Source organism: Etheostoma cragini, chromosome 7, assembly GCF_013103735.1.
Source record: "Etheostoma cragini isolate CJK2018 chromosome 7, CSU_Ecrag_1.0, whole genome shotgun sequence".
NCBI lineage: Eukaryota > Metazoa > Chordata > Actinopteri > Perciformes > Percidae > Etheostoma > Etheostoma cragini.
Genome location: NC_048413.1, coordinates 10,368,382 through 10,379,343, shown reverse-complemented (window position 1 = coordinate 10,379,343; position 10,962 = coordinate 10,368,382). Strand labels below are relative to the sequence as shown.

Sequence of the window (10,962 nt, the reverse complement as noted above, 5' to 3'; positions counted from 1 at the left end):
CTTTGCTCCGCACAGAGCCGCTGCAACATAGTTGTGCGAGAGAAAACTCAGATTGGACAGGTAGTCTAGCTAGCTGTCTCACTTTGCCCTTTAGATATCTGGGGAGCAGTTCAAAACAGTCCCCATTAATCCCCCAAATTTAAAATCCCAACACAAAGAAAGCGGAAGGAAACAGAAAATACATGCATCCGGCAGAATTTTTAACAGCACCGGAGCAATCCCGGAAGTGTAGTGTCAAGGATATAGGTGTTTGAGACAGTCGTGATCGTTCTAAACAACAATGGCGGACATGATAGACAGATAGATCATCCAATCACCTCCAAGGTATTTTTTAAAACTGCCTACCTTTCCACAGTTTCCACTGCCTGCCTTTTAACCAATGACAGCTTCTGAGAAGGTTCTGTGTAACAAACCATTATATCACGTATACATATGTAACGTTAGAGTAAAAAGCCATCTGGCTCGTCAGGTTAGAGTCTGACCTACTCAAATACTTGTGCTGCGCTAAAGCTGTGCTTTAAATGGTTATCAGTGTTTTGAGACCCCAATGTCTCCTTCCAGGCAGCGCTGCGTGGACGGCACTAGGATTAAGCAATGGTCATGGTTAGGGTGTTTTGGATTTTTGTTCATAGTTTTAGAGGTGTTGTTGGAAAAATTCGGGGTGGCACCGAAGTGATTATGAATCATCCTCAAGGGACCAAGAATTTCTATACCAAATTTATGATGATACGTCACTGTGGACCAAGGTGTTGGACCTACTGGAACGGAAGACACTGCTTTCGCAGCTGAAAGGAGAGCTTAATAGAGAGGAAGGAAGAGAAGTTGGAGGTACTGTGCTGTATGTGAAAGGCAGGTGGTAATATGTTTTGCCCACTTTCCCCAAATAGGTAGGTCAGCAGGGTGGTGTATTCAGAGATTTAGGAATGGAGAAAGCAAATGTTTCTGGGCCACACAGATGCATGAACACGCATGCACAAACATGCGCGAGCACACACACACACACACACACACAAACAGCTGGTAAGAGGCTTACGCTCCAGTGGCATACGACAGCTTTCCCATTAAAACCATTCCCCTCAGCTGTTGTTGTAGGAGAGGAACAAGCCTCACATAATTGTGGCCACAATCTGAAACCCTGAGCAGATACAATCATGTTTGAAATGTTATGCTTTGCTGCTACCTACAGTTGTTCTCTTATTGAACTTTTCCTTGCGGGATTCATTTAAGTATACGTATATACTTTTCTGGCGACAACAATGGCTCAAATCAACCAACTCTGCATTTTTTACTCATTCAAAGAGGTCTGCGCCCTTGATGAATAGTGGCATTAAACTGCTCACATTATACTTTTTGGCTTTTCCCCCTTTCCTTTATTATGTTATATATCTGTTTTGTGCATGTAACAGGCTTACAAAGTGAAAAGGCCCAAAGGGACTTACCATCTCCAACAAAAAACACGCTTCAAACTGCTCCAAACAGCTTTATTCTAGACCAGTCTTTGCTTCTGTGACGAATGTGTGGCACTTTGTAACACATTATAATGCTCACCTACCTGCTAGCGTGGAACAGCCTCATACTCTGCTTCTGACTGGCTAGTAGTCCTTACCTAGATACTGCGCATGTGTGACTCCCAACAAAGATGGAACAGAAGTGAGATGCCTCACTCTGTAACTAAAACAGAGAGCTCAACACACAGGGTGAAAAGAGGAGCTGCAGCAATGTGCAGTACAACAAAAATATGATGTTTTGGGAAAATTAAACCATGTAAACCTATTCAGATATAACCTTGAATACAATTATGAACCTTAAAATGAGCACAATATGAGAACTTTAAGGTAAACCTAGAGGCCGCTTAAGGAGGTCAATATCACAAGTCCAGTTCCACTGCAGCCTTAATGGCAGATATATAAAGAAGTAAAAAGCAAGAAAGAGAGGTGGGATTCAGAAGTAAAACTTCCTGCCAGAAACGTAGGTTGCTAGCCAACTAAACCCCAATTCTACTGTTGAGAAAAGAGCTCCTCGCTATCTATTTTCAAAGAAAAAAGTAAAAGATTAGTTGGAAAGAAAAATAACAACACAAAGACTTGAGTTTTCTAGGAGAGCACTCTAGAGAGATGATGAAAGCTGTAGACAGTAGACACAGCACCCACCCTGCTCCACTCTGTTCTAGATGTACAGCATGTAAAATGACAGAAGGCAGTTTGCTCTGCACCACAGCTCTACAGGGATGCCAGCCTTCCAATTCATCATTTTGACACTTAGTGTGGACTCGCTAAATAAAGAAGTTTCATATAGCCTATCAATAGCTGTCCTCTCTCCCTTTTTCTGTAAATGTACATCAATACGCTTGTGTCCATGAGAACTGCAAAAACTAGCGTGATGACAAGGTAGAGACAAAACAAACACAAGGAGGATAAAACTAAATTAAATCAAGATGTAAAAAAATTCAAAACAGCTGCAACAGCGTTTATACACCCTTTCCACACCTACTTTAATATACACACATATCTGAGAGGTGAAATAACCAATAACTTGAATTATGGTGGATTTCCCACCCCAACCCTTTCAGTGAATCAAATTTCCATGTAACTTACAAACACATGCACGCATGCACACACGCACACACAAACACAAACACACACACACACACACACAGATCACCAGCAAACACCAATGTCTGTGTGTTAAGTTGACTGATTTTGTAAAAGTATTTGAACAGCACATTTTTTACTATGGAATTCTTCACATGTAGGATATATACAGCTGGGGCTCTCGAGCTTACCTTCTGACATATGACAGATGACCCTGAAGTTATCTGCCTGTATTGTTTTCCATGTTGAGAAGCTTGTTGTATAAGTTAACACAGTCCAGGGAGTTTGCTGTTCTCAGAGTGACAGCTGTGACTGCTGCACACAGTGGTGTTTTATTTAGTGTGCTTGACTTCGTGCCAAACAGTTACTATAGATCTATATTATCCAGCAGTTTAAATCCCTATCAAAACACTCACAAACCACACAAGCACATGCCAACAACAAATTAAAACAACAAATTTCACTGAGCCAAAGCAAGTGAATCACAGCTGACAAGAACTGAGCATGAAAACGATACACAGGGAAGTGGAAAAGCCTGAAATCTGAACTGAAAATGTTTCACTTTTCTTTATCCATGCATGGCTCAAAGATCAATGTATGTCTGTCTGTGCGTCTGTCCATCTGTCTGTCTGCCCATCCATCTGTCTTTCTGTCCGTCTGTCTTTCTGTCTGTCCACCCCTTTGGTTCAGATGCAAATATCTCAACAACCGTTAGGCCTACATGGATTGCCATACAATTTGATGCACACATTTATGTCCCCCTTTCCGGATCAATTGTAACTTTTCATCTAGCACCACCATCAGGTCAAAATTGAAATTTTCCCAACATTTTTCTTTTTTTAATAATAAAAGCAAATGTTGCAATCCCCATTAGCCTCAGATGTCATGAGAAAATCCGTCTTTTATCACATTAAAACATAACCAAAGTCAGGAACCTTATGACCAAACAGGATTTGGGGAAAATGTCATGCCTGCTTTTATCTCCGGTAAAATAGATACATTTGTTGGACTTCTGACAGGACCAGAAGAAAAAGACCATCAGGCATCTGCAACCTTTTTTCAAAATTCAGCAGCAAGAGTTCTGACCCAAACCAAGAGCACAGCCCACATCAACCCAGTTCAATCACTAGACTGGTTCCCAGTAAGGCATAGAATTGATTTTAAAGTTGTATTAGTTAGTCATAAATATCTAAATGCAGTTGGCCCTAAATATGCCTGTCATGCTTAAGCAAAATAAAGCTATAAGACCTCTTACCAACCAACTGCCCAACGGTCAAACCATTGCCATTTTTTATCCAGACTGAAAACCTTATTGTTGTCATGCACTGTTAACTAAATGTTTTTAAAACCCAATGCCTTATTATCATTGTATTGTTGTAAAGATTTTATTTTTGTTCTTTTAATTATTTTGAATGTTATTTCTATATAGATTTATCTCTTCTTTGTTCTTTTTAAATTATGCAGTTTTGTTACTTTATATTGTGTGGTTTAAACTTCTTTGTACGGCACCTTAAACCTACCTCTGTGCAGGAAACTATAAATCTCTAAAGATTTCTCTAAAGGCTCTATAAATAAAACTGCCTTGCCTTTATTACTAATTAGAAAATATAAGCATGTATAGAAAACTATAATTGTCATCATTGTAAACTTACCTGCTAATCTTTGGCTAATGTTAGCATCCCAAAGCACCACGGTGCCTGAGTACAGCCTCACAGGGCTGCTAGCATGCTGTGTACTCTTGTTTTTTTGTTGTTTTTTTAATCCATATTTTAGTTTTAGTTTTGTCCTCTGCTATTACGGTGCAAAGTGCAAAGTACAAAGAGAGTCAGGCAAAAAAACTAGAAGTGAACATGACACTTAAAGCAATCTAACTAAAACTACCAAATAGAATGCCTAGATGACACATACACATGCACCCTGAAATTTATTTGCACACATACTATAGTCCTATGGTCGTTTATTTTTCTTATATCACATCAGCATATATCTCCTGGCTGTATTTCACATGCTGTTTTGTGTGTGATATCAATCCAAGATCAGTGGCTGGAGTGAATAAACATCAATGTATGCCTCTGTTTGAGGTTGGTCTTCCCCTTCTCCACAGTGCTGTGGACATAGGTCTGACAAAGCCAGACCGGTCCTTCAGATTCTGTATTTCTTAAAAAGACAAAGAAAAACATATTTACAGACAAGTATTTATGTGAAAGTGAAGATCTTGTTGGACAGCGTGGTACTGAATGAATCACAATGTCTGTTTATTGATGATATGCTTGACTGCTTTTCCACTGTGCACAATCCATGTTTAAAACACTTACTGCTGCTCACTTACAGTACGACAAGGATGAGTCCTGGAGCATAAAAGAGGTATAGTATAGGGGCAAGATTTCAGAGCACACTACATAAATATGAGTGAGTTTACATGCACAAAGAGATCCAATGACAACGTTTTTTTGTTGTTGCTACTTTTGCTTAAAGGCTGGTGGCTGATAGGAGCAGGGTACAGGGCCAAGGCAGAATTAACAGTTTTACAGTACAGTACTTGTTTTCCATCACATCACCAAAGGGAGAGAAGCAGGCAGACGGTTGCTATGATGAGAAAGAGAGAGAAGTATACGGAAATTATTTATTAAGCATGTGTACAAGTGGAGATGAAGTGGAGATTGAGACTGAGGCCACATGGCAACAGGTGTACTCTCATCTGGTTGAGTCACAATCATGACAGAGTGGTAATGTGGTGCATCAGACTCAGATTAAAAGTCCCAGAGTCCAAAGACAATGTCGGGAGGGAGTTATTACCTATATAAATGAGAGAAGAGTGAAGAGAGCGTCTGTAAGGTGGGAACTGACAGTGGGAGCATCAGGTGGCCAGCCACAAGTGAACACATCTCTGTGTCTTTTTAAGTTAAAATGTCTTTTGTTTCATTGCTTTCTTACATCGCACTATAGTATACATACTGTACAATACCCACTGAACCGCCACTGTGTCCACAGCAGGAGTAAAGAGAACAGAGAGGTGGCGCAGGTTTCTTACACTAACATTCAATACTTAATAAACACGGGAAGGGACTCATACTCAAACACACACGTACATACTTTCACACATATTGAAAAACACACGCAAGATTTAATGCTTCACAACACAGTCGCATGATGTACAACAAACTTAATCTTAAGAAAAAACTCATACAGGAACTTTCTTCAGCTATATTACAAATAAAACATTTAGTCCTTCCCAGCGTTTGAAAACACTATAATATCCTAACCACACATACATACAGTGGCTTTATAGCATAGTCATTTATCTGTGTTTGAGAGGGACAAGAAGATAAAGAGAGAAGGACACGTAGCTGTGTGGTCATGATGAGAATTTGGAGTGGCATAGGGAGGATTGAGTGTTCCTTTCAAAAGAGAGAGAAAAAAAAAGCAAACAAAAAGTGCCAAGGTAAAGTGAATTCAAGTAAGGTGTGCTCTATACACAAGAGAAAGAGGGAGGGAGTCCTGTGGCTCCAACATGGCCACTGCTGGCTCTTCCTGTGTTCAGTCAGTCAGGCTTGTTGATGCTTCTGTAGGCGTTTCTCTGCGGGCAGCTTTGGAGAGGACGTCCACCCATTTGGCCTGAAGTTCTGCGTCTTGGGCACTTAAGAGCAATGTTTGCTGGGTGTGACTGAGCCGGAGCAAGTGTTTTATCTCCGACTTCTCGCTTCCCGATTGCGGTACCACGCTCACTTCGAAACCAGGGAGAGGCACCGCCCGCGCCCCCTTGGAGTCCTATCAAAATGAGCAATATAAATCAATCAGAAGTAACTTGGTGGTATTTAAAATTATGTTTCTCTTAAATAAAGAGGAAACACACTGTAAAATACAGCAAGTGACAGCTTGTGTCTTCAGTTGGAGGAGAATATATTCCACCAGGCATGTATAGAAAACCCCACTCTCCCTTCCCCCTCTTTCTTTCTGTATAATCAGGAAATGCCTGTCCAACTCCCATTAATCCTAATCTTTGGAATGGCAGCTTTCTGCGGTGGGATTGGGAAATTAATCTTGGAAATAAAACCAGGGGAGGCTTTAACAGGCTGACTTCCCTTCTGTGCTATCCACTATGAATGAGAATGACAGAGAATCACAGCCTTTAGCAAAAAGCTTTCCACACATGATTGCTCTCAGAGTTTTTTTTTTTATTCTGTAAACCACTCATGAAATGCATCTCCTTGGGATATATTGAGCCGATTTATTGCTACATACAGAGCCAAGATTTCAAGGAACTACATAAATCCAGTGTTGCTTCATTTGGTCAGTGCAGACTAAAACCTAGTCACACATTGAAGCAGTGTCACCAACAGCAGCAGCCGCTATACCTAAGGGTCAGATTCGGGACAACCAACTCCTCCTGGCCCAAAGCTACAGAGCGCAGACAGAGCACAGACATCCTGGCACATACAGGATTGCATAGATCTGACTTCCACATGCTTACTGATGTACCCAGGCGCCACACTGTACAGATGCCCTGTTCCGAAAGGAGGAAGAAGATAGGAGGTATACAAAGGCCAGACTGGTGAAGCAAGAGGATCAGCGGATACACAAGAGATGACACACCATTTATGTGGCCATGTGGGGAAACTTGTGTGCAATGTTTGTCATTTATTTGTACAGTACATTCCTTCAGTTCAACTAGATGTACTATGTTACACATAATGTACAGAGAAGTGAGTGAGGACTACTTTACTGATGTGTAAAATAAAGAAAGATCCTCCAAATATATAATCCCTAAACCAGATAAGAAACTTGGAATAATGATAATTAAGAAGTGGATCATCATCCTATCCTCATGTGTTTCTATGTGTGTGTGTGTGTGTGTGTGTGTGTCTGGCTTACCTGTCCACTGCTCTGCAGGTACAGCACCAGTGGCTCAGCCTTGGTGACAGCCACCCACATCTTGGACCAGCTCTTCCCTTTCTCCTGCACTTGAAGGTGGCCACATAGCAGGCAGTTTTCTCCCGTTAAAGATGTCTGTCTCTGAAAAGATTCAAAAATAGAGAACTACAGTATATATACCAAGAGTCCAACCACTTTAAATAAAAAAAACATGCGATCCCGTTTTGAAATGTGCTATAAAAAAAACGTATTATTATAACTGATTTGAATTAGCTTCTAATTTAAATCCGTCTGATTTATTTTAGGGATTTGAACTTGAGCAACCGACAGCCCAGATCTTCCACTGTCTATCATTACATGACGACAATGTAGGACACAGTGAGATTTGTACACAGATAGGTGTTCAAGCTCCGGCTGCCCCTTTTCTAATCCTTGTAAGGCTGACAGCTCCCCATGTGGTGACTCATCTCACTGCAGATGAGCTTTTTTTTGTGGATCTTGTAGCTGAGACCGCAGCCTGAATGAACCACCAGATATATATAATATATCTAAACAGTATACCTGTCAGCTTTTCAGTATAACCAGAGTAGGCTGTACATCCACAACATCCCAGACAGACAGACAGACAGACAGCTGAAGCAGCTAGACTGTGGAGTCAGCGGAGATTATGGGTCATCGTTATCTGAGATCTCATTATGATATTAGTCATCAAAGAGGGATTAGTTGATCTTTCAATGTGAATCTGGATTAATTCATAAATGCATGTATTGCAAATCTACATACATACATGTAATGATTTGTAATAAGACTGTGACTTTAGTGTTTCAACAGAGTACTGGACTTAATAAGTAAACTACTGTGCCTACTACTACTGTGTCTCTTTATAGTGCCAGCTGTTCAGTCTGGCTGCTAACCCTTGGTTGACATTGACTGTCAGTAAACTGGGAAACGTGGACAGGATTGCATTGGACTGACATGAATCAAGGAAGAAATTAAACTATTATGGTCGTTTTGCTAAATGCTTCTCAGTTTGTGTATGTGTGTTGATCAAGTGCGTGTCTCACCTCAGGCGCGGCTTTCCTTTTCTGTTCACTAATGCAAAGAGTCTCCAGACTGAGGCTGGCTTCGAAACACTCCGGGCACACTCTGCTTGTTTTGTTGTCCAAGGTCTTTGAACACTTTGCACAGATGGCCTGCAGAAGGACATGGAAAGTAAAAGAGACGGCATTGAGAAGCCACTCAGTTGTTAACAGTCATTTTTCTGAAAGAAATTGTCCACTTGTTCTTTCTCTCCATCCTTTCATTTGCACATCCTGCCAAACAATGCCCAAATTTCTATTGTTCCATCTGTTCTCACCGCTCCACAGGACTTGCAGTGGTGTTTGCGCTTGGTGAAGTTGAAGCTCTCGTTGCAGCCTTTACATGTTTGCTTCTCTTTGTCCTTTTTCCTGGAACTCTTCTGGAAAATATAGAAAAACACAGGAGTCACATGTCAAGGTCTCCAGTCTGTTCAGTCTCAGCACAACTGAAGGAATGTCCGACGGCTCGTCTTGCTTCATTCTTTGTCTGGCTGTACGTCTTCCATTTCTCCTTTCTATCAACAAAGACACAGACAGACTATCCCTTCTCTTAAAGACAACTAACATGGAATCAAATGGAGGCGTCCACACCAGCATAGGTTGTCAGTGAAATTCATCTTTTTAATATCATTAAAACATCTTTTTAATCTTTATAACGTGAACATTTTTTGTCCATTTGCAGCAGGCTTATCAATGAGAAGCAAATCGTTAATCCTTTCAGCCCAATGTTTTATAATTAGTAGGGTTACTCCAAAAAAAGGACAGCTGCACTGTTGCAGTTTCAAGCTTTCTGTTTCACTTTAAAGTCTGTACACATTAATGGTTAACCCACACAGGTATTTTCTCTTGATCAGCTTTCTTACGCCTCTTCTCACAGCACACTCAGACTGAAAGCAAAGTTTCATGTGTTGAGCCTTCTTAGTGTTTTAAAAATATTGATTTCGATGCAAAAAAAAAAAGAAAAAAAAAAAAGGTAAATCTTAAAAGTGGCGCTTCCGTCCTAGTTATACTTTTAAACTAAAGTTTGACTTGGTACATTGAGATAAAAACACCCTAGGTTGCATTTTGGCGAGAGTTACGCTTTAATCAAGTTAAAAGCTAGTTACTAATAACTAACTAATACACACACAATACACAGACATTTGGAGAAATGGGGGAGACAGTAAAGACCAACAGATAATTATTCCCCTGGATTAGCCCAGTCCTGCTTCAATGTACCACATTTTTGAAATGGGATTCCATCTTACCCTTTCATGAAGTCTTTCACCATCTGAGTCGATAGATGTGTTGCACCAGGGACCCTGAGGAGAAGTAAAAAACTTAATGAGCACCAATAACTACTGTCTAAAGACAGATATCGCTACCACTAGGTGTCAGTCTGGACCTTCTGAATCAAGTCCTCAGGCTTGCGTTAGTTAAGTTTGGCCCGCGTCCAGCTTCAGCCAGCCCAAAGTGGGTCAAAGCAGATCCATAAGAGTTTTGTATACACTTTGACTTGGGCTTTCCCTATTAGGTCATGAGAGAGTTCTTGGAGAAGAGACTCACTGACGCTACGTGTGCAACTGTCAGGGATGGAAAGAAAGAGCTTCTTTATGTGTGTGATACTACCACATCCATAGATGGGATAGCTGTTCAGGCAGACAAAGACCAGACTATGATGAATTTGTACGATGCATCACTAGTCTCCCATGATTTATTGCACAGGATGACCCACTAATTGACTGATCAATGAAAGCTGGATGATGGAAGAGTGAGACTGACCGGTGACTCAGGGGGGTGGTCATCCTCCCGGGAGAAGGAGCTGTTGAAAGCTTTATTGAATGTTTCGCTGTTTTGTTTGTGACGTTCGATAGTGGCCAGGATCACCTGAGAGTCAGAAGAGATTTAGAAGACAGAGGAGTGAGGGAAATTCAAAAAGAAGGGATGGATTATTGATCTGACACATCAGCATTTGAATGCATTTATTCTTGTACGTACTTGTCATGAGAGCAACTATGCTATGTAAACGTTTTTCAACATGTGTTATGAATCCTTCAGTCAGGGTTAAGATACTTACCCTGTAAGTAAGATTATGTAGGATAAGAGTAAATAAAGAGAAGAAAATGGGAGGTAGAAAGACAAATTTCCTTTCACTGCATGATTGGGGTACAAATACAGTGTGCATGGCTGCTTTCTGGCAAGATCACGCACTAAACGAATGAGCAGCAAGGACATCACAACTCCAAAAGCATCATGGTCCTACTGCTACAGCCTCACAGCCACTGACATAGTCAGATTTTAGAGACCTGCCCTGCTAATGGCAAAACAGCTTATTTTTTACCTTAACATTTTAATTCCACTGTGCATTGCTGTTCTGAATGCTCCCTCTATTTATTTCAGCCCCTCTGTCATGCTTACACCCAGACCAAATCACACAGAAA

General features: G+C 40.8%; 1 protein-coding gene across 1 annotated transcript in view; it reads right to left on the bottom strand.

Moving 5' to 3' along the window:
• Positions 1–4,804: 4,804 nt before the first annotated feature.
• The window catches only part of fgd (faciogenital dysplasia), a 52,028-nt gene continuing 45,870 nt past the window's right edge, over positions 4,805–10,962 (bottom strand). Inside the window, exons 14-19 of the mRNA XM_034877084.1 lie at positions 10,304–10,408; positions 9,790–9,843; positions 8,821–8,922; positions 8,528–8,656; positions 7,464–7,604; positions 4,805–6,359 (exon numbers count right to left, since the gene is read on the bottom strand). Of these exons, the coding sequence (XP_034732975.1) occupies positions 6,129–6,359; positions 7,464–7,604; positions 8,528–8,656; positions 8,821–8,922; positions 9,790–9,843; positions 10,304–10,408 (762 nt within the window). The 3' untranslated portion in view covers positions 4,805–6,128. The remainder of the gene's footprint in view (positions 6,360–7,463; positions 7,605–8,527; positions 8,657–8,820; positions 8,923–9,789; positions 9,844–10,303; positions 10,409–10,962) is intronic.